Source organism: Elephantulus edwardii, unplaced genomic scaffold (assembly GCF_000299155.1).
Source record: "Elephantulus edwardii isolate Elephantulus edwardi_28Jun2011 unplaced genomic scaffold, EleEdw1.0 scaffold00001, whole genome shotgun sequence".
Classification (NCBI taxonomy): Eukaryota; Metazoa; Chordata; class Mammalia; order Macroscelidea; family Macroscelididae; genus Elephantulus; species Elephantulus edwardii.
Genome location: NW_006399751.1, coordinates 5,733,841 through 5,756,581, shown reverse-complemented (window position 1 = coordinate 5,756,581; position 22,741 = coordinate 5,733,841). Strand labels below are relative to the sequence as shown.

The 22,741-nt window shown below is 43.5% G+C and overlaps 1 protein-coding gene across 1 annotated transcript; it reads left to right on the top strand.

The window, feature by feature from the left end:
• Positions 1–2,527: 2,527 nt before the first annotated feature.
• Positions 2,528–22,054, top strand: SLC7A6 (solute carrier family 7 (amino acid transporter light chain, y+L system), member 6). The gene is made up of 9 exons (XM_006878666.1): positions 2,528–3,047; positions 14,698–14,823; positions 15,867–16,011; positions 16,531–16,654; positions 16,829–16,932; positions 18,341–18,437; positions 21,130–21,279; positions 21,375–21,558; positions 21,960–22,054. The coding sequence occupies exons 1-9, from the start codon at positions 2,528–2,530 to the stop codon at positions 22,052–22,054; spliced, it is 1,545 nt and encodes a 514-aa protein (XP_006878728.1).
• The last annotated feature ends 687 nt before the right edge of the window (positions 22,055–22,741 follow it).

The following is a 22,741-nucleotide window of genomic DNA, read 5'->3' as shown; positions in this document are numbered from 1 at the left end:
GCATTTCTCCTTGAACATGTCTGCCAGTCTTTCCTTAAATTTTAATCTAATTGATCACTCTGTAACATCAACTCTCTGATGCCATCAAGAAAAATGATAATGTTTTAGAATATTAGGATTTTTCTTCTCATTGGTATGAGATTGATGGTCTTTACAGTTTCTACATCCTAGATGTAAGGTAGAAATCAAAGATATCCCTGTTTAGGATACATTTTATTATCCAGTAATCTTACTACTCTTCTTCATTCCTATTCTTCTTTGCTTCCAGACTTTGTATTTGAGACAAATTCCTGTTGAGACAGCTCTGTTAAAGATGTGTGAAATATTTATTTAAGGCTTCATCTATTATAGGAGACTTTATATTGTCTGATTTTTTTTTTTGTGAGAAGCTGTTTGAAAATGTTATTGTTTGCTCCTTTACTCCTGGGAGAACTGGAGTTTTGAGAGGAGTGAGGTACAGCAGGCTGGTCGATTCTATGCTCTGAGCATGGACTTCGAGTTTTAGGTCCCTCTAGATTCTATGCTCCCATTCTGCCTGATTGTGTATTCTATGAGGGCATCATCCCTACCAGTCTTGTTCACTGCTGTGTCCTTGGCACAGAGCCTGGCACATTGTAGACTTTTTTGAGGTCTGTGAGGTGAAGTTCAGGTATAGAGAGAAGGTAAGCATTGACCTTGGAGTTGTGTGGCCCTGTCAGCCTGAGACTTAGCCGTTTGCCCCTGGGGAGCTGTTGGGGTCACATTACAACTTTGTCCATTGGTGTTTAGAAAAAAAAAGTAGATGCTTCAATTACATTAGCTAAAGAATAGCCTCCAGTGGCAATTACATGATGTCATTGAATGAAGAGGAAGAATCCTCATTTACCTTAGTTGTGTTGGGTAAAGGAGGTGTCCTTAACCATTCCCTACTTGTTTCTGTGCTAACTTGGTGGGGGTTGGGAGGTGGGGGGAGGCAACGTAGGTCACTGCACCTGACTTTCATGTGAAAATCCAGGCTGCCAGCCGTTTGATGCTTTCCCTCTGTTGCCATGGATTCCTGGCCTCTTCTGACCAGCACGTGAAAACAAACATGTTCTCACATGCTTGCATAGGACTACCTGGATGGCATGGTGCCAGCAGTGGAAAGTGGTGTTGCTGTGAAGCCCAGAGGCAGCTGGTGGTCTGGATCAACTCCTGGGCATGGGGGAAGCTGTGCTAGGGCCTTAGAATGGTTTTTCCCACGTGGGCTCAGGTCCAGACCTAGAAGGAGACTGGGCCAGGTTAGTCTGCAGATACTGGAAGTTTCTTTGGGAACTACATAATCTTGAATGATTATGGTGCCCTCTTCTTCCGAGCTCCAGGAGGTAAGTTCCCAGCACATCCATCTTTGTTGACCATGTGAGGGCTTCTGGGAAGATGTTATATTTGATTTGTCCTGTTCTTAATTGTGACTTTAAAGGACTAATTCTTGGGTGAGAATCAGTTGACTGACTAGATGCCTTTTTTCCCTAGATCATGAGCTGAGATTGGGAGATTTGAAGCAAGATTGACTCAGGAGTTGAAGGAAGGGAAAAGGCCATGCTGCAGGGTCAGCAAGGTGCTTGGACAGATTCTGGGGCCTTCTGTGTAGACTGATGTGATATCTAAATTCCTTGAGGTTTGGGACTGGCCCTATGTAATCCAGAGGTGATGGAGGGGTGTTGTGTATATGATAGATATCTCTGTAGGATGCTTTTTGTTACAGATCTGTACATAAGAGAAACTTTATGGGTCTTATTGCGTGGCAAGAACCTTCTGTCCTGTTCCTAGGGAATCTCCCTGCAGCCCTAGACTGCAGTGAGGGGCACGCTGAGGAGGAAAGCAGATAAGCCCAGGTTAAGCTGCCCCTGGATATGCTTTTCCATTTCATCTTCTTATGTAATTCTTCTGTTTTGGGAACTCTGGAGGGAAGAAAGGTGCTAGGTAAGGAATCAGCAGTGCGGAAAGCGGACACAGTGGTGCACGGGTGTGTCCCTTCCCGAGGGCCCTATCCTTCATCTCTTCCACAGTGGTGGTGTTTCTGTGCATGCTTGAGTGGAGGTGAGTGAGCAAGGTCCTCTGATGCGGATGGCAGGTAGTCTGTCAGGCTGACTAGCGGTGCAGGGATCCGGATCTTCCCTGCATGGCCAGTGTGGTTTTGAAACCTTACATCTCAGGAATAATTGGTGCTTTGGGACAAACCTAATTGCCAGCTTAATGTGGGTGATAAGCTGGTGCCTCTACACTGGCCGTGGTGATGGTGCTACGCGTGAGTTCTCACTGTGCCTTCCTCGGGAGGAGGGTGTGCTTATTTCTGTTTCCCTGTAGCCTGCGATGGCGACTGGAGCCCATTGTATTTAGGGCTGTGCATTCTTCCTACATACCCACAGGACATGGGCAGCATGGCATAGGGTGTTCTGAAAAATCTTCCTGTTTCACAAGTCTCACACAAAGCCTTATCACCAAAACTGATGTGTGTGTATTCTTTCCCAGGTCGCAGTAAACACAGGTGTGCAGTAACCATTTTACCATGGAAGCCGGGGAGCTGGGGAGCTCCATGCCCGACTACCGCCTCATCTCTGAGGCCAGCCAGCATAACATGGAAGATGCCAGGACGCCACCTCGCAAACCCTCGGAGACGATGCAGCTAAAGAAGGAGATCACCCTGCTGAATGGGATCAGCTTGGTGGTGGGCAACATGATCGGCTCAGGCATCTTTGTCTCTCCCAAGGGCGTGCTGGTGTACACTACCTCCTATGGGTTGTCGCTGGTGGTGTGGGCAATCGGTGGGCTCTTCTCTGTCATTGGTGCCCTCTGCTATGCAGAACTGGGGACCACCATCACAAAGTCTGGGGCCAGCTATGCTTACATTCTGGAGGCCTTTGGGGGCTTCATCGCTTTCATTCGTCTGTGGGCCTCGCTGCTTATTGTCGAGCCCACCAGCCAGGCCATCATTGCCATCACCTTCGCCAACTACATCACCCAGCCTTCTTTCCCCACCTGTAACACCCCGTATGCGGCCAGCCGGCTCATCGCTGCTGCTTGCATATGTAAGTTTGGGAGCTGAATTGGAGAGTATGTTTTGGGGCGTGGGGTTTCCATATTAGCATGTTTTCTGTTTCTGTGTTGGTGAGGATGGGCTGGGGACATTTTTGCCTTTCTTTTTTTTTTTTATTTTTTGTGTGTGTACCATCAGATCGGATCTGACTGGTACAGGAGGGACATTTTGCCTTGAGGAATTGCCTTCACCAAACCTATTTGATCTGACAGATAAGAAAGAGGAAGGGATGGGAATGGGAGAATGTTGAATCTCTTCCTGGCTTTTGGTGCCTCGCCTTCCTTCTGCCTGGAGTTCTGCCCTCCTGGCTGTGTGACAGGTTGCTGCGTGTCTTGTATTTTCCTGTCAGGTGTTTTGATCAGAGGCAGTATCACTAGGGCTTTTATTCTGTTTCTCAGAAAGAACTAACTAAATGTTTTGCTTTCTGTCATTTTATCTTAAGCCACTTTAAAAACATCAGTGAGGAAACAGGCTTCTATGAACTGTGGGAGTCTGTTCCAAGATATGTGTAAGGCCCACAGGATTCCCTTCTTCCTGCCCATGCTGCTTTCTGCAGCCTATTCGAAGCAGCAGGCACTGCACCAGTATGGACTTTTTTCCATTAGTGTTTTGAATTTCTTTACACTGACTTTGTAAACAAGCTCTGTCTGCAGCATGTGAGAGTAAGGTGGCTCCTACCACATGCGCTGACTCAAGGGGTGTGAAGAAATTCTCTGGCAACTTTTGTCCTCAGAACATTCCGAGGTTCTGAGGCTAGAACCCCTGTTATGCCAGCTGATCTCTTTTTTATTTCATTTTTTTATATATATTGTGAAGTGGTAAAGAAGAATTATGTGTGAAATCCCTAAAAAGGGCAGAAGATTGCTGTGCGTTTACCCTGCCTTGTAGGGCTGTGTTCCAGCTGAGGAGTGGCCCGGAATTCCCTGTGCTCCTTAGCACTGTGCTGCCAGAGGCACTTGATTATACTCTCTTCTTTCTGTAGCTCTGCTTGCAAAAGCTTTGGCAGTGCATATAGTGTATTCAGTGTTAAAAATAGACTGAGGGTACCTTGGATTAAGGATTGTACAGGACACTAGGCTTCCTACCTTTATGGAATTTGCTAAAGACAAATGTTGCTGGGACTCCTTCACAGCCCCTGATCATATGTGATTTTATCTCCCAGAAAACCCAATTTTTACTATCTGGGTGAAATGTTTTCTCATATTTGGGTTTTTTGTTTTTTTTTTTTAAAAGTACCCTTGAGATCATAGGCCTTGTGTTTGCAATCCTGCTTTTTAAATTTATGTTTCTCTTTCTCATCAAATAATCTAACAGATGTGATTTGGGGACATGGAAGTAGTTTCCAGGCAGTGCTGCTTAGTGGTTAAGATCACAGGCTCTGGTTTTACACTGATTTGAACCCAGTTTCACCATTTATTAGCTCTTGATCTTGAAGAAGCAGTAGTATTCCTACTTGTAAGACAAGGAGGAATTATCTATATTACCTGAAAAGATTACTGTGAAGAATAACTGCTCATTTGTGTTTCCATCTTCATCTCTGATGGTGCAGTCTGGCACAAGTTGCACTCCTTACCCAAAGGTGGCTTCTCTCTCGTGATTTGAATCTGCAGGTAGCTCTAAGGGAGAAGGATGGACTGTTTCCTGCCCTGTGATAACAGCTTTGGAACCCAGTGGAGGGTCAGCTGTAAGTAGGTTCTGATTCAGGACAAGAAATAAGTTAGTCTTACGTCTCTGAAAGTGTTAGAATTTTCGATTCTGGCTTAAATTTTAGGCTGCCCCATACCCCAGGCCCACGTAAATTGCCAGGAGATCTAGGCAGCTTTTTTTTAGGGCTGTGGGGGCAGGGATTTTAAGCCCTCTTAGCTAATCATTAAGAAGCTCTGTTGGTGTCATGTATTATGTGTTGTGCTGCTAACCAGGGGTTAGAATCCATCAGTGGTTCTATGAGAGAAAAAAAAAATCTTCTTTTAAGGTTTAAAGCCTTGGGGGAGCTCTGGTGGCCTTGTGGCAAGAAGCTGCACTGCAATCCCAGAGGAACACGGTTCGAATCCACCAGATGCTCTGCCGGAGAAGGAGGCGCAATATCCTCCTGTACCAGTCAGATCTGATTTGACGGTACACTCACACAAAATAAAAAAAAAGATTTAAAGCCTTAAAAAAAATTACAGCTTCAGAAACCTGAAGAAGGGTCGCTTTGATTTAAAATAGATTTCATTATTTTGGTTTAAGCTAATCATTAAATAACCCTGGTAGCATAGTATGTAATGTGTCAGGCTGAGAACTAAAAGTTCAGTGGTTTGACTCTCTACTCGTTACTCCACAGGGGGAAGATGGGTAATCTCCCCCTATTTATTGTTAGATTTTGTCGAGCCAGCTGCAATTCATAGCGACTCTGAGCAGCACATTGAAATCTTGCCCTATTGTTGAAGTCAGTGTGTTAGTCCATCTCATTGTGCTGACCCTACTTTCCCAAGGACTGGTGGTTCCTGACAACGTGCCCAAAGCATGTGAGGTGACGCTTCAGCATTTTGCTTCTAAGGAATATCCTAGTTCGATTTTCTCCAAGACAGGTTTGTGTGTTCTTTTGACAGTGTGTGATAATATTAAATGTTTTTCTTCAACACCACAATTTACAGGCAGTCTAAGAACTAAGCAGTGGGCCACTGTTTTTTGAGCAGAGCAGCTCAAAATGCAATAGCGAGAGTCCTGGTTGTACAATGCATTTGATTCCCTTGTTTTCATAGGCCATAGCTGGACTATTTTGTATTGGTTCAAAGCCTGGCCCTGTATTAGTTTGAATGCTTTGATAACAAGAATAAGACTATATAGGCATGGAGTTAAAAACTAGAAGACTTTAAAAGGAATGTACATTACGGATTCAGATGTATTCCAGGAAGTGTCAGCTGATTACAGAATCTCTGGAAGAGTTTACCTCCCCGAGGTTATATAGATAGTTAGCTTAAAAGTTAGTGGTTTGAACCCACTCAGAGGCACCTTGGAAAACAGATCTGGCAATCTACTTCCAGAATCCCACATTCTGGAAAACCCTGTGGAACGTAGTGTACTTTTCACAAAATGGCTAACTTGAGCCTGAATTGACTCTTAGAGCTGACATTACCTCCTCCCCTAGACTATTGTAGAGTCTTTCCCTCCTGAGAGACTTGTTGTTTCCTTTCTCTCTTTCTTGTTTTGTTTTATTTAGGATTATACTTCTCTGTCCTTAAATGCCCTTTAGCATCACCCAGCCTGTTGGGGAGAAGAACTGAAAGGTTTTCCTCCCCTCCTCGGTTCCTGTAGGAAAAGGAAGCCGTGACTGTCAGTATTGTGGGGCTTCACCTTCACATTGCCAGGCTAACTCCTCATCAGCAAGAGATCATATGAGAAGTGCAGGTTCAGGTCTGTTCTGTCAGAGGACATGTGTTTTATCCGGGATTGCTGTGAGATGTATGCAAAAGCAACCACAAACAAAACAAGACAAAAATACAACCTCCACCCCTCAAGCATGCTAACGGTAGGAAATGTGGTTCCGGTAGGATGATGCAAGAATTTTTTCAGGAACCACGTGGTTCTTCTGTCTTAATTGTTCTGCCGACTTCATTGTTCTACTGACCTAGTAGGATGATGTTCTGTGGTGATGGTAAGATGATAGTAGGAATTCTTTCAGGAGCCAGGTAGTTTGTTTCCTTTGGTCGTAATTGTTCTGCTGACCTTCTGCATGTGGCTGAAGTCCAGGAGGGCTGGCAACTCAAGCTCTCGCCATGCTCTGTATTGTAAAGGGCAGGAAGGAAAGAAAAAGGCACATCCCTCCCTTCGCACCTACTTCCTGAGATCTTGTAGAAAACATTTGTTTGAATCTAATGGATCTTGTCTGAAAGCAGAACAGACAATACCATAAAGATGTTTACCTGTTGTGGTGCACTGAATTGCTTAAACAGCCTTTCTAGCTATCATCTTTGTGACTCCCACAAAATGACCAGATTGGACTATGTGAATACATTAAGGCTATACAAGGGAATTGGATAACCTGCTAAGAATGAAGATAATGTACCTGGAATCCCTGTAGGGGTGGAACCTTGTAAACAAGGTGTATGAAAGCCTAATGAAGGTATTGGCCAGTTTTACCATCCTCCTGGACTCAGAAAAAATAGGTCCCTCTCTACTACCAGGCAGAGGAGATTGCTGGTAGAGTGGACACGTATCAGTGAACCTGGACTCAATGACCCAAGAAATTAGAGAGAAATCAAAACATGTTTGGGCCGAGGTGTATTGGTAGAGTAAGCCACTTTTTAAAAGAACTTTGTAAAACTTGCCTGAGCAGGGCTAGAGGCTGAGACCAGAAAAAGATCTGCTTGGGGATGGCTAACCGGTGCTTTCCCAACCAAAAAAGAGTTTCCTGGATCCTCTTTGTTGTCAGGTGCCATTAAACCAACTATGACTCATAGTGACCATATGAACTCATTTTACCCTGTGACCTTCTCAGTGCTCAAGGCCATTGTTGCAATCACTTTTGTCAGTCTGTCTCATTGGGGGTCTGCTGCTTTTTTCTGACTCTTCACTTTCCCCAGCATGATGTCTTTTTCAAAGAACTAGCACTTCTTGACAACATGTCTATAAAGTACATGAGGTAAAATTTGTTTCACTCTACTTGCTTTTAAGTATCCTGCTTCGGCAGTGCATATACTAAAATTGGAACGATACAGAGAAGATTAGCTTGGCCCTTGGGCAAGGATGACATGCAAATTCATGAGCGTTCCATATTTTTAAAATGAAAGTGGGAGGAAAAGAAGTCTCCTGGTTGTACTTCCTCTAAGACAAAATTGATTGTTCTTTTGGCAGGCTATGTATATTCAGTATTCTCCATCTGTACCACAATTCAAAGGTATCATCAGTTCTTCTGTGGTCTTTGGAGTCTTTATCCAACTTTCAGATGCAAAAGAAATCATTGAAAATACCATGACTTGGGTCAGGTGCACCTTAGTCTTCAAACTGACATTCTTGCTCTTTAGCACTTTCCAAATGTACTAACTAACTTATTTTCCCAGTACAAAATGTATTTTTGTTTCTTAACTGCTACTTTAATGGATGTTGATTGTGGATTCAAGAAAAAGTAAATCCTTGGCAACTTCATTCTTTTAAAAAAAATTGTAATTTTAACAAAAGTTTACAGAAAAGTTGGATTTTTATTCATTTATTATTGCGTTTTCTTCCCTCTCCGCCAGTTCATTTTTTTTTTTTAAATATTCATTGTTGCAACAACTTCAGTCTTTTTTGCATCTATCATTTTTTCCCTTACTGGTCTAATTATAAGAATTTTTATTTCCTGGATGTTGAGATGCAATCTACATTAAAGGATGTAGTCTTAGAATTTCTTCATTTTTCAATTTTATAGACTACATAAAGGTATTTAACTGTGTAGGACATAAAAAGGATTATAGATGATACTGCAAAGATAGGAATTCCAGAAAACTTAAATTTGTTCTTATAGAATCTATATATAGAGTGGGAGGCAGTCATTCAAACAGCAAAGGGTATTAATGTGGTTTAAAATCAGAAAAAATGTACATCCGACTTGTAGCCTTTGACCATGGTTTTTTAATCTGTGTGTTGAGTAATCCAAGCAGTTGGATTATATGAAGAAAAATACAGCATCAGAATTGGAGGAAGATTTGTTAACCACAGACAGATGCCAAAAGCTTACTGATAGTGCAGAGATTTGAAGTTACTGGTGAAGATCAAAGACTTCAGGATTATACCTCAACATAAAGAGAACAAAATCCTCAAAACTAGACCAGTAAACAACATCATGATAAGTGGAGAGTTTGTTAAGGGGCTAATTGTACTTGGAAAAATGAACAAATAAATAAAATTTGTTTTAGAAGAAGTACAAGACAAGGATGACAAGACTTTGTCTCATGTACTTTGGATATGTTATCAGTTCCTGGAGAAAAACCACCGTGAATAGAGAGGGTCAGCAACAAAGAAGAGAGCCTTCAAGAAGGTGGATTGACGCAGTGGTTGCAATAGTGAGCTAAGCGCAGGCACTGGTGGTGAGGATGACACAGGACCAGTGGTGTTTCCTTCTGTTGTACCAAGGGTTGCTGTGAGCTATCACAGACTTGATGGCATCTAACAATAGTATCATTGACTCTGAAAACCTCATCTCAGGGTGCAGCCTTGTTGCCTTCTGTTCAAGTCCTGATAGAGCCTGTGGTGAGCTAGGTTGTTGTTGTTGTTATGTGCTGTCGAGTCGCCTGCGACTCATAGCGACCCTATGTACAACAGGCCTAAACTCCGCTCTGTCCTGTGCCAATCGCACTGTCTCTGACACTCCCATCCCAATTATCCCAATCACTGAATCAATCCACCTCATAGAGGGCCTTCCTCTCCTGCGCTGTCCCTCCACCCTCCCAAGCATGATGTCCCTCTCTAAGGACCGGTCTCTCCTCACAACATGTCCAAAGTATGTTAGACGGAGCCTCAGAATCCTTGCCTCCAAGGAGCCACCCGGTTTAACCCTTTCCAGGACAAATCTGTTTGTTTTCCTAGCAGTCCATGGTATTCTCAATACTCTTCTCCAGCACCGCAGCTCAAAGGCATAAATTCTATCCTCCTTGGTCATTGTCCAATTCTCTGATGCATAACAGGTGATTGCGAAGACCATGACCTGTATCAGACACACCTTAGTCTCCAAAGAGACACCATTGCTCTTCAGCACTTTGGAGAGGTCCCTAACAGCAGACTTTCCCATTGCAATGCACCTTTTAATTTCCTGGCTGCTGGTGCCAAGACTGTTGACTCTGGAGCCAAGCAAACTAAAGCTGTGTACAATCTCAATCTCTTTGCCATCCATCCTGATGCTGCCATTTGGTCCAGTGGTGAGAATCTTTGTCTTCTTGACATTGAGCCTCAATCCATATTGTAGGCTGCAGTCCTTGACACTCTGCAGCAGGCGCTTCAGGTCCTCTTCAGTTTCAGCAAGCAGGGTTGTGTCATCTGCATAACACAGATTGTTGATGAATCGTCCACCAATCTTGACCCCACATTTCTCCTCCTAGAGCCCAGCCTCCCGGATAATCTGTTCTGCATATAAGTTGAAAAGGTATGGAGATAGGATGCATCCCTGGTGTACGCCCTTCCCAATTTTGAACCATGCAGTGTTCCCTTGCTCTGTTCTGACGACTGCCTCCTGGTCCAAGTATAAGTTTCACATTAGAACGATCAAGTGTTCTGGGATTCCCATTCTTCTCAGAGTCAGCCATAGTTTGTTATGATCTACACAGTCAAATGCCTTTGCATAGTCAATGAAACACAGATAGACATTCCTCTGGTATTCCCTGCTTTCAGCCAAGATCCATCTAACATCAACTACAATATCTCTAGTACCATGACCCCTTCTAAACCCAGCCTGGACTTCTGGTGGTTCTCTGTTGATGTGCTGTTCCAGTCGTTTTTGGATAATCTTCAGTAAACTCTTCCTTGCATGTGAAATCTAGAAATTCTAGAAAGGAAAAGAGACCTAGAGATCAGATAATAGTAAAGAGTTGTTTCTTAATTAGAATCAGGAAAACAAGCAGGAGCCTTGGCTTCTGTTTGGTTGACAATTCTCAGAACTCTCTGGCAAGACTGACAGTTGGGTGAGGCAAGTGAGATGCCTGTGGCTCAAGTCTTTAAGGAGGTTAACAGTGGTTTTCTGAGCATGGCTCCTTAATAGTTAGGCACTAGCTTGGAAGGAGGAGTGGCATCCACTTCCATAATAGCTTGCCTCCGGAAACCCTGTGAACCTGGAGAGAGGATGAAAGGCACCCAAGTGTCGAGGACTCTCCTTCATAGGGTTGCTGTGAGTCCCCTGCGACTTAACAACAACAGTGGTTTTCTGAGCATGGCTCCTTAAAAGTTAGGCACTAGATAGATAACTCACTTGCCTCATCCTGGTGATGAGCTTACTTTCTGGCTGTAATTTTTTTTTTCTTCTTGCTGTAAATTTTTATTAATAAATTTTCTTTTTAGTTAAAAAAGAAGGACATTGTAAGTCAGTCAAAGAATAAAAGAATATTCTCTAGACCTTTATTATTTTCCCTCGTATTGACTACGTGCTTCTGTATTCTTTTCAACTGGTCTTTGGGAAGGTGTTCAATGGGGACTTCACTTATTCATTAGCACAAATTCATTGCATTCCCACAATTTGAAATACTCTGTGCAGAAAGGTACAAGCCATGGGCGAAACAGAAAAGAACAGAAGAAAGGGGAAAGGACAGAAGTGAGAAGTGTCCACAGTAAGGGATGAGGAGTGTATTAGCGTTTCTTCATCGTCTTGCAGCTACATCTTGGTCCTAAAACCAAGAAACTGTAAAACAGCATCTCTTTTTCCATGGGACTGTTAATTTTGTTGTCTTTCTCTCTTTTCATCCCTTTCTTCTGTCTCCTTGTCTTGATCTCCCTGTCTTTCTCTCTCCCTGACCTCTTTTCTTTGTGTCTCGTCTTTTACTCTTCTGCCTCTCTCTTCATATGTGTTTCTGAGTCTTCTTCCTGTCAGTCTGTTTCTCACAGACTGCACACGTCCTCACTTCTGCCTCTCTCAGTAACCCTGCTTCCTTCCTCTGCTTACAGTACTGCTTGTTCTATTATACCTTGGGCTCGGCTTTGACTTACTGTGTGACTTTTGAGTCTGTTGCTTGCTACTGTTAGGATCAATCTCTTGGTATCTGTCCTCATTGCCTATTCCTGGAGACTCTAATTGGCTCATCCTGCCCACCACATAGCTCAGTCAGCTATGGTGGGGAGAGGAGGGGCTATCAGGCACCTCAAGTGTGCTTATTGTATTGCATAGGGGTTTATGGACTGCTGGTGACTATTAACTTGATAATCCCTACTTGATCAACAGAGTATGTCCCTGGGAAGAGCTGCCTGTAGCATGGATTCCTTTGTGCTACTTCTCTTGACCATTGTCTCTCAGCCCTTACCTTGTATAATTAACTAGAAAGCACTTCTCTCAATTGTCAGAACATTGAATGAAAATTTTTTGGAACACGACAGGCTGTCTAGCCACAAGAATTTATTTATGTAAGCCGGCCCCAAGTTGCACCTCTTCACTGAGGGGAGGAAAGTTTAATTTTGACAATTACTGGAGCTCTAGTGGTAAGAAGCTGTGCTGCAGTCCTAAAGGCATGCCATTTTAAGGATGAGCTTTCTCTTTCTGTGATTTGAATCTACTCTGATTTGAAAGCTGGAGCCACTCTTCCGATTTTCTTTGATATTTAACACACCTCCTAAAATCTTTTCCCAGTTTGTAGCACTTCATCTTATAAAAGCAACATAAATAACTTTTAATCTTTTAAAATCAAAGAAATAACAAGGGAGCAGATCCTTCAGGTCATATACTTTTTAGAGAAGAAAAGTCGCGTACAACTAGAGCAGCTTTGTAATATATAGAGGACACTGGTCTTCAGAAAAATTAAAGAGTCCACGTATATGTGCATTATTTCAATTACAAAGAGCTTCTGTCATCTAAAAAATTTTACAAGCTGTATTCAAGTACATTTACTTGTACATCATATAGTTTTATATACAGGATGAAGTTGAGACAAACCTACCCCTCTCCCCACCCCCCAATTAAAATAAAAAACAAAACCCTAAAACTGAACACAAATCAAGGTGACACCAGTCAAACACATATATGCACACAAATATTATGAGATATAATAAAATAAAAATGAATCTTAAATAACAAATTTCTAATTACATAACTAAATTCTATTTACTGAAATTTTCCGCTGTTAGATGATTTTTGTAATAACATTTGAAGTTTACATAAAAATTCTGTTTGGGGAAGGCTAGGTAGGAACAGTGCTTTATGGGGTCACTGTGTTCCCTTCTGCCCTAGAATTCCTTGCATGTTGCTCTCATGTCCTCTCCAGAAGTCAGAGCTGGCCTTATTTAGCAGGGACACTGCAGGAATCTGTGACTCAACCTTCAGTCACTCAAGTGTGTAAACTACTAGTGTGTAAAATCAACAGTGCTGGTGTGATCCTAGAGAGGGTTCAAGTAGACTAACTTCTTAGGGAATCTCTTCAACAGTTGTGAAGTTTGGATAGGAATGGCAATGGATAGGAATGGCAATGAGAATAGACTCAGTGAGGTCCAAGGGAACTTAGGCATGTTATTTAACTTGTCTAAGATTCAGTTTCTTCATCTGCCAGCTCACACTCAACTCAATGCTTAGAAATAACTCATAGCTAACCTGTTGAGTTTAGCTGGTCCATTTGGACTGCCAGAGAGGAGCAGCCTTTGTGTTCACAGTGGAGCTGAGTCCATGGGGAAGTTCTGTTGTGCCTTTGATGGAACCTATTTTAATCACCTTGGTTTTCTAGACCATCAGCCCTTGAACTTGGCTGAGTTTATGATAATGAGGGAGTAGGAACTCAGAAAACCAAAGTGAGAATGGTTGTACACCTTGAAGAATGTAATCAGTGCCATTGAACTGGCCACGTAGAAGTGGTTGAAGTGGTGTGTGTTTAGTTGCATACGTTCTCTCACCTACCAGGAGTAAATAAAAATACCTATTTTGGGCAGAACAGAATTTCAGATACTTGTGGATGAACCCCTGAAACTAATGCTGAGAAACTATGAGGTAATCTTTAAAACATAAATAAATAAAAAAAAACCCTGAAGTAAACAAGATAGTATTTTAATAAATCTTAACTAGTTAAGGAAGAAAACAACAACAAACACCACAGCCAACTACTTTGAGCATTAGGCTTTTAAGTAAGGATATCACTTTAAAGATTAAAGTGCAACAGAAGCATGGTATTTTCAGTTGTTTACCTGCATGTGAAACTTGGACAATGAATAAGGAAGTTGGGAGAAGAATTGAGGCCTTTGGATTGTGGTTTTGGTGAGTAGTGAAGATACCAAAAGAACAGACAAATCTGTCTTGATGAAGTGCAGCCACAGTGCTCTTTAGAGACAAAGATGGCGAGACTTTGGGCTTGTTGTCAGGAGGGACAGACCTTGGGAAGAGATGTGTTTGGAAAGGTAGAGGGTCGTTAAAAGAGAGGAAGACCCTCGTTGAGACAGATTGACATTGTGATGACAACAGTGGGCTTACTCAGGGCAGAGATTGTAAGAGTAGAGCAGGATAACACAAGATTTCCATCTGTTGTTCATAGGGTGATTATGACTTGATGGCACTTAATAACAGCATAGGGCATGCATGTGACACCAGGAATTGGAAGGATCAGATAATCTATGGAGCTGAGTCCAAGAGTGCTGGGACACTAAGGAGTATTTTTTAGCTGGAGGAGTTTGGGGTAACCCCATTTGGTAGTTTTTCTGTGGTGGGTTTTTTTTTTGTTTGGTTTTTTTTTTTTCTGGTTCTCACTTTTCTATTGGTCATTTTGCCTTAGGCAGAAAGGGCAGTAATACAAATCTATACCCAAAGGCACTCGTTCAGGAGAAAGGACAGTCACCTCCCATGTGATTTACAGCCTCTGAAAACACACTGGAGGGGCAGCTATGAGTCACTTCCAACTTGATGCCAATGAAATAAGTTTTGGATTGTTGTTTTTTTTGTGTTTTTTTTTAAAGTTCTCACTCAGCTCAAGCCTTCCGGTAACCTTAAGATCTCCCTGTGGTTTTTCTTCTAGGTCTGCTGACATTTGTGAACTGTGCATATGTGAAGTGGGGCACACGTGTGCAGGATGCCTTCACTTATGCCAAGGTCCTAGCCCTCATTGCCATCATTGTCATGGGCCTTGTTAAGCTGTGCCAGGGTAAGAAGGGCCGAGGTAGGAAGGAGGGTGAATTCTACCAGAAGGTCCTAAGGAGGACATGTGAACTCTGTTAGCTTTGCCGCTTAGAACTTTCTCTGTGTATGTTAAAGTGTATCAGTGATGCAAGAGCCTGTTCCTGGTCTTCAGGGGCTAGGCTGGCTTGGCAAGGTGGACATGAGCCAGGGCTTCTCCCTCAGGGCTGATTTTTCCTTGTGGAGGCTGAGAACATTGCAGGAAGCCAGCCAGAGGAGCACTTGAAGCTTGAGTCATAAAAATAGTCAATTATTGGGGAAGGAGTGAGCTCTGTCTTGGACTTCTTTTCAGTCTTCTGTCACCAGACAAGGAAAAGGAAGACTTGGTTTTCCTTGAAAAGGGTGAGGCTGTGTGTTGGGAGTGGAAGGACAGTTATCTTACAGCCTTTTTTCTTCATTTTGACTTGTTCTTTTTCAGCATTCCTTCCCAAAGCCAGCTCTCAGCAAAATACTAAAATATTATGAGGCCTAGTCCTTCCTGCATGTTGGCTTTAGAACACTTAGTATGTATTCTTGGGTGAGAGGAGTTTGGCAGTAAGGGTTCCAGACTTGCTATGATCTCCTGCACCCCTGGAGAAGCCCTGAGGAGGTGTCTTTGGTGAAGGCTCACTTAATCACACTGGTTCTCTAAACCACCAACCCCAAACTTGCATGCTGAGCGGGTCCTTGTTGGAATGGGAACTTTTTTCCAGGCCTTGGAAAAAGTGTTGTTACATCAGAGTCAGTAGATGCCTTCTTCACCTCTCCTCCCCAGATTGTCTAGTTTTAGGGAAGGAATATGAACTTTCCTGAGGGGGTTATTAGGGTGGGAGACGGCAGAGGGAAGGGTACTGGTGGTAGTTGTTGCTTTTGGTATTAAATTATGTTTCTCTTTTTTTTCTTCCTCTTGCCCTTGTTTTCCTGTTCTTCTATTATTCTGCCCTATCCTCCTCCTTTCCTCATTCTTCCCCTCCCCTTTTCCTCTACATCCTGGTCTCTGAACACCCCCCCCACCCACCTTTTCCCTTACAGGACACTCTGAGCACTTTCAGCATGCCTTTGAGGGTTCTTCCTGGGATGTAGGAAATCTCTCTCTTGCCCTCTACTCCGCCCTCTTCTCATATTCAGGTTGGGATACCCTTAATTTTGTAACAGAAGAAATCAAAAACCCAGAAAGGTAAAGGCGGGATTACATTTGCTCCCCAATTTAGCTGCAACTCCTGCTGATAATGGGTACACACTTACCCTCTTCCCTTCATGTCCTCCCACCCTCCTCTAGCCAAGACGGGAGTGAGTGAGGTGGGAAGCCCTTGGCTTCTCATGGTCCTACTGGAGGCGCTCCAGGGCCTTTCCTACAGGAGAGCTCCCTCAGTGGTCAGCAAGAGACCACCTGGAGCTGAGCTGTTAGGAACTTAGTCTGTGGTGCTTAGCCTACAGCCAGGGGAACCAAAATCTTTTTCTGGGCAACCTGGTCCACTATCTTGTGAGGACATGACTCCTTTCTCCTTCCCAGGGGATTAGACTGTGGTGAGGCTCTTCACAGAGAGAGGTTTCTCTTTTGCTCAGAAGAATGATCCCAGAGACATGAGACCCATACTTACCCTCAGCCTAAATGTCACAGAAATGCCAGTGGAGATGGGATGAACTTTGGCTCCCAAGGGAGGTTGTTTTAGGCCATCTTGTCTTGTTCTGACAGAAATTTGCCCCTGGCCATTGGGATTTCTATGCCAGTTGTGACGCTCATCTACATTCTGACCAATGTGGCTTACTACACAGTGCTGAGCATCTCAGATGTCCTTGACAGTGATGCGGTGGCTGTGGTGAGTCTCTGGGGGCCTCATTCACTCGTTACTTGATCCTTAGTCCCCTGAATAGTCGGTCTAGCCTCTCTGTCTTGGGCAGAGGGTGGACCACTTCACAGTTCCGGAAGCACAGACGTAGGAAGCTTGTGAGACTGTCCTCCTTTAAGTGCCCCTTATTTGCTCTGTCTCCAGACGTTTGCTGACCACGCATTTGGCATGTTCAGCTGGACTATCCCCATTGCTGTGGCTCTGTCCTGCTTTGGAGGCCTCAATGCATCTATCTTTGCTTCATCGAGGTACTGTGTCTCTGCATCACCTGTGAAGTTAATTCCCTGGGGCTTTAGATGAGTCCATGAAGCCCTTTTTCTTTCACCCTGTCCTGGGCATATGGTGATGGTGTGAGTGTATATGTGTTCATATCCACATGCTTGCCTTTTTGCAAGCGTTTGTGTGTTGGTTGTGCATGCTTATATTTAGGGAAGGGGAAGGCAGGCAGAAGTGACTTTTGTAGGGGTGGAGATTCCTTGTAGGTTCTTCCTCTAGGCTCCCCCCCAATTAATTCAGACCCTTCAATTTTGCAACTGGAGATTGCCAATCTTTTTACCATATAGAGACATGGCCTTTAAGTTAGCAATCCAACATACGGGCAGTGTCACCAGAGCTCTCCTGTTTCTGAAAATCACAGTTCGCTCTCATTGTTTTGACTTCAGTTTGCTCCTGTACGCACGTTCTTTTTCACGCTTATACACTGTCCTGGTACTGCCAGCTCTCCAGGACCCACCTTTAAAGAGACAGTGTCTTTCACTTCTCCCAGCCTTTTTTACACATGCTGTTTCCCCATCACTCACTTTCTGGCAAACTCAAGTTATTCTCCCCAGTTCAGATATGATCATCTCTAAAAAGCTTTTTGTGCCTTCAGCCTGTCCTCAAGCCTGCTGAGTGCTTTGTATCCCATATGCTGCTGACAACCCTGGTTTTGTTTGTCCATTAGTCTTATTTTCCAGTCAGCAAAGCTCTTTTTTTTAACTTTTTATCTCAATTTTTTTAATTATTAATTTTAATGAAAATATACAGAGAGTTTGGATTTCCATTCATTCATTGTTGCACTCAACAAAGCTCTTGAGGTACAGAGAGGAAGATAGATGGATAGATAGTCTTTACTTCCTTACCCTGGCTTCTCGCCTGCCAGTGGTTTGCAGGATAATCTGTGGAGGGCGCCAAAAGTCTGACTGCCCTTCCTGGAAAAGCTCTTGTGTTAGAGCTCTGATGCCTTGGTGCATAATGTTTTAGACTGCGAGCCATTAAGATTGGCAGTTAAAATCCACCTGTGCTTGGTGGGAGAAAGACCTTCTTCTATAAAGATTTACAGTCTCAGGAGTGCAGTAGAGGGTCATTGTGAGTTAGACCAGCTTAATGGTAGTGGGTTTGGTTTGGGTTTTATGTTGCGAAGTTGGTCTTGTGTGCTCTATAACTGAAGGTGGTTGGGATCTCAGTGGGTGAAATTGGAGTGGAGCACTCCTGGTTAATGGTGAGGTGTCTACAGCTGTGAGGGTGAGCATGCAGCAGACATGGGGTGCTCCTGAGAGACCGTCCCTGCTTTTTGGGGGGGAGGTGGTGGGGAGGGGTTGTCTGAGCCTAGTTTGTTTGAGTGGCTAAATGGCTGAGGAGAAGGATCCTGCTGATATGTTTCTTTTTTTGTTTCAGGTTGTTCTTTGTAGGCTCCCGTGAGGGCCATCTCCCGGATCTTCTGTCCATGATCCATATTAAACGTTTCACACCCATCCCTGCTTTACTGTTCAATGTAAGCTTGCTGGGGAGTGTGGAGACGCAATCTGCTCAGGGCTCATGCTTACTAACGGGATGCTTTTATGCAGGGCCTACACCAGCTTCCTCACATTCTTTGTAGGCCACCTCTGTTTATTCCTTTTTCCTTAAAAAATAGTGATAGAAGCAAAACATAGTCATATTTTAGAAGACAGGCGCTACAAAAGAATATAAAGATGAGGGTGGGGGAAAAAAGAATATAAAGATGAACTTATAAGGTTTAATTGTATTTTCTCTCAGTGGCTTCTCCTTAAAAAAGTATGCTTAAAAAAGTCAAGCAGTTGTAGACCAACTGCTAAGGCCCCCATTCATACCGATTTAAATATATTTATTTTCATTTTTTTTGACAATTTTATGGCTAAATGGTAGTAAAGTGTGGTTCAACACAAAATAGGGAAATAATGAGTGTACTTCACAGACAGAATCTTAAACAAGATTATCTTTTTCCATTTGGCACAAAAATGTTTTATGGTTTAATAGTTATCCTGAAAAATGTCTTATATTTAAATTTTGGGTTCATAAAGCATTTGTGCTTTTATTTATTTAAGTAGTGAGGTGAAGATTCACTTCAATTATTTCTCAATTGGCGAGCCAGTTGTAATCATGTTTATTTAATCATATCCCCCTACATTTTATCATATACAAATGATAATAGCTAATTATAAAAAGAGCAGATGTAACATGGGGGTGGCTGCTTCATAAAAGGGAACTTTCCCATGGATAATATCCGTAGTATCAGCTTAAATTTTCTTAGCTTCACAATCAACACTCTTTGTATCAGCAGCCAGGAAATCAAAAGATGAATTGCATTGGGGAAGTCTGCTGTCAGGAACCTCTCCAGAGTCCTGAAGAGCAGTAACGTCAGTCTTGAGACGAAAGTGTGCCTGATCCAGGCCATAGTCTTCGCAGTTGTTTGCTATGCATCAGAAAGCTGGACAATGACTAGAGACGATACAAAGAAAACTAATGCCTTTGAGCTGTGGTGCTGGAGAAGAGTATTGAATATACCATGCACTGCTGGGAGAACAAACAGTTTCGTCCTAGAGAGGGTGAAACCAGGCTGCTCCTTGTAGGCTAGGATTCTGATGCTTCATCTGACTTGCTTTGCACATGTTGCAAGGAAGAACCAATCCTTGGAGAGGGACATTATGGTTGAAAGGGTGGAGAGATGGCACAAGAGATGAAGACCCTCAATGATATGGATTGATTCAGTGAGTTGAGGGAATGAGAGTAGGTGTATCAGAGACAGTAAGGTTAGTACAGGATAGCGCAGGTTTCAGGGCTGTTGTACATAAGGGTGGTTATGAGTCGCAAGCAACTTCACAGCACATAACAACAACAACATACAAATAACCCCATGGGCAGACATGCCATCCCACATGCTCCTGCACATATTTGTACCAATCATTGGGTCCAGAGTTCATCGCAGCCTGACTCGGCCTTTATTCACAGTTATGGGTTTTATTAGGCATATAGGTTGGTGAGTAGGGGAGGCAAATCCAGGTTTAATCCAGCAGTCTCAAACCAGATTAACAAGGCACAATTCCTCAGTTAGTTCAAATAGCTTCTCACTTAGCAAGTGGAAGTCTGTATTCAGTTCAGTAGCACAAATACACCTCTCATTTCCTCAGTCACCCAGCAAGCAAAACTTTAATGGTGGCTCCATCTCTAGGGTTCCTCTGATTATATCTTGCCACAGTCTCTCCACAACAGTGACACAGTCTCTTCACGCTATCTCTACCACCATCTCTCATAGTGTGGAAGGGGCTCTCTTATATTGGTTCCACAGCCCTTCATGATATGTAAGACCATATATCCACAGTTAGCTGGAGACCGTGTCCCCAACGGGCTAATACAGTGGATAGAAAAGTCAATTTTCAAGGTCTCTCACATCACACTAATGTTTAAAGTGCTTAATACGTACCAGGTACTGATGTATGTCCCTTAAATATTTATCATCATCATTTACTGAACAAGATAAAAAGTATACCTTTTAGTATGAATTATAGTTCAAAAGAAGTAAAAATCTTCACCACTCAAGCAATAAACATCCTGATAAATGGAGAAAAGATTGAAGTTGTTAAGAATTTAATTTTACTTAGATCCATAGTTAATACACATGAAAGTAGCTGTCAAGAGATCAAAAGATTTTAAAAAAAAGTTGAAAATGAGTTGGGAAAATCTGCTGTCAAGGACTTCTTTAAAGTGCTAAAGAGAAAAGATATCAGCTTAAAGACTAGAGAACATCTGACTCAAGCCATGGTATTTGCATTTTCTTCATTGGCATCTGAAAGTGGAGTAATAAAATAAGGAAGACCAAAGAAGAATCTATTCCTTAGAATTGTGTTGAGGAAATGGATTGAGTATATCATGAACAGGGACTGTGGTAATTCCTCCTGAAAGGAGTCTGACTTCATTCATTCTGAAGTGTTTACAGTAAGAAGGAATGTTTACTCTGAATGTAGGCCTCCAACAGAAGGAGAAATGCCATCTTGAAGGTTAAATGGGCAGGATAATCCTTTCTGATGTCAGGGGACCCCTGAACATAACCTGAGGGAATCTAGTGAAGCCAAAAGAGCATTGGTGGGTCTGTTGCTGACTGCTGAGTGGCAGAGCCTGCCAGGCTGGGCTGATGGTAGTGATGCCCGCTTTCCCCCACCTTCCCACAGTGCACCATGGCCCTCATCTACCTCACTGTGGCGGATGTGTTCCTGCTCATCAACTACTTCAGCTTCAGCTACTGGTTCTTTGTGGGCCTCTCTGTTGCCGGACAGCTCTACCTTCGCTGGAAGGAACCTGAGCGGCCCCGGCCCCTCAAGGTCAGCAGCTCTGGGCAGGTGGGCAGGGTGGGTGCTTGCCCACGTCCTGTTTCCCCATCTCTCCTTAACTAGTTATCTCTCCCTCCTCTTTTCAGCTGAGCCTGTTTTTCCCCATTGTGTTCTGCTTATGCTCCATCTTTCTGGTGATCGTACCTCTCTGTAAGGACACCATCAATTCCCTCATTGGCATTGGCATTGCCCTCTCTGGAGTCCCTGTCTACCTCTTGGGTGTCTACCTGCCAGCATCCCGGAGGCCACGCTTCATCCGGAACGTGCTGGGTGAGCTTCAGTTTAGTCTCTTTCTTACAGGCTCTGTGTGTGGGGATGCACCTGCTTTCACATTCGGGTGCAGGGGTGGTGTAGCCTTTCTTCTAGTGATTTACGGGAGGCTGTGAGGCTTGCCCTGACTGCTTCTCATGGCTTGTTCTTTTGTTTTTGACTTGGGCCTTTTCACCTAGGCTTTTATTTAGGATTGAATAATTGCCTCCAAAATAAAACCACCTGGGAACATGCATGAGTCTGGGTGGGCCTGGGAGACAGAACAGTGAGGGCTGGGGTGAAACCTGGCACAGGGTACCTGAAGGAGCTGTAGATATGCTTTAAGGCAGCTGTGTGGTGTTGAGATTGCATTGTGGCTAAATATCATTTGCTAAATCTTGTGCTTCTTTATCTTCACTTAGCGACCATCACCCAAATCGCCCAAAAGCTTTGCTTTTGTGTCCTGACTGAGCTGGATGTAACTGAAGAGAGAACGGTTGAGAGGAAAACTGACTAGAGATCAGAAGTGCCTTTCAGCTGGCTACTGATAGGTCATCTGCTGAAGGACAAGACTGCTGGGCCTGTGGGGTGAAGGGAGTCACCTCAACACTAAGCCCAGCCTTCCTGGACTAACGGAGCCCTTTCATCCACAGTTCATAAAGGGCTCAGGGCTGATGGCCTGTTTAGGTGGCTTCCACACTGATGAGGAATGGGAGGAGATTCAGAGCCTAGGGGCCACCCTGAAGGTGGGGACTAGGGGAGGGATGGGGGATGGGGGTTGGTGAGCAGGGGGATAAAAGTCTTCTAGTTTTGTTCTTGGGAGCAGTTGCAGCCCTTACTCGAGAAATTGTGTTGGAGGAAGCGGAGGGAATCTAGATTAGTAGCTGTGACTGGTGCTTGTTGAGTTTGCTGGTCTGTTGGAAGGGCGGCTGTATGGAAAGTGTGTCTCTGGTCACTTACAAGCACCTGACTTTAGAAGTCTGAAATGCTGCCATTTCCTCCTCTGGCTCAAAGCCCTTCCTGGCAAAGAGCTGGGTTCCATTATTTGTTGACATGATCCAGGACACCAGTTGTGGTAAAGCACTATCGTTCATTTACTCACAGGATGCAACAGTCTGATTGTACAACTGACAGCCAAGTCCCTCTGCCCTCAGAGGTGTGTCTGTGGGGTAGTAGATGAGACTCTGGTCAGGTTTATGCTTCA

Bases quoted from the DNA above. Each gene is read 5' to 3' on its own strand.
- SLC7A6 (XM_006878666.1), top strand. From the start codon at position 2,528: ATGGAAGCCGGGGAGCTGGGGAGCTCCATGCCCGACTACCGCCTCATC. The intron at 3,048-14,697 runs GTAAGTTTGGGA...TTTTTCTTCTAG, and splicing joins CATCGCTGCTGCTTGCATAT to GTCTGCTGACATTTGTGAAC. The intron at 16,012-16,530 runs GTAAAGGCGGGA...TTGTTCTGACAG, and splicing joins GAAATCAAAAACCCAGAAAG to AAATTTGCCCCTGGCCATTG.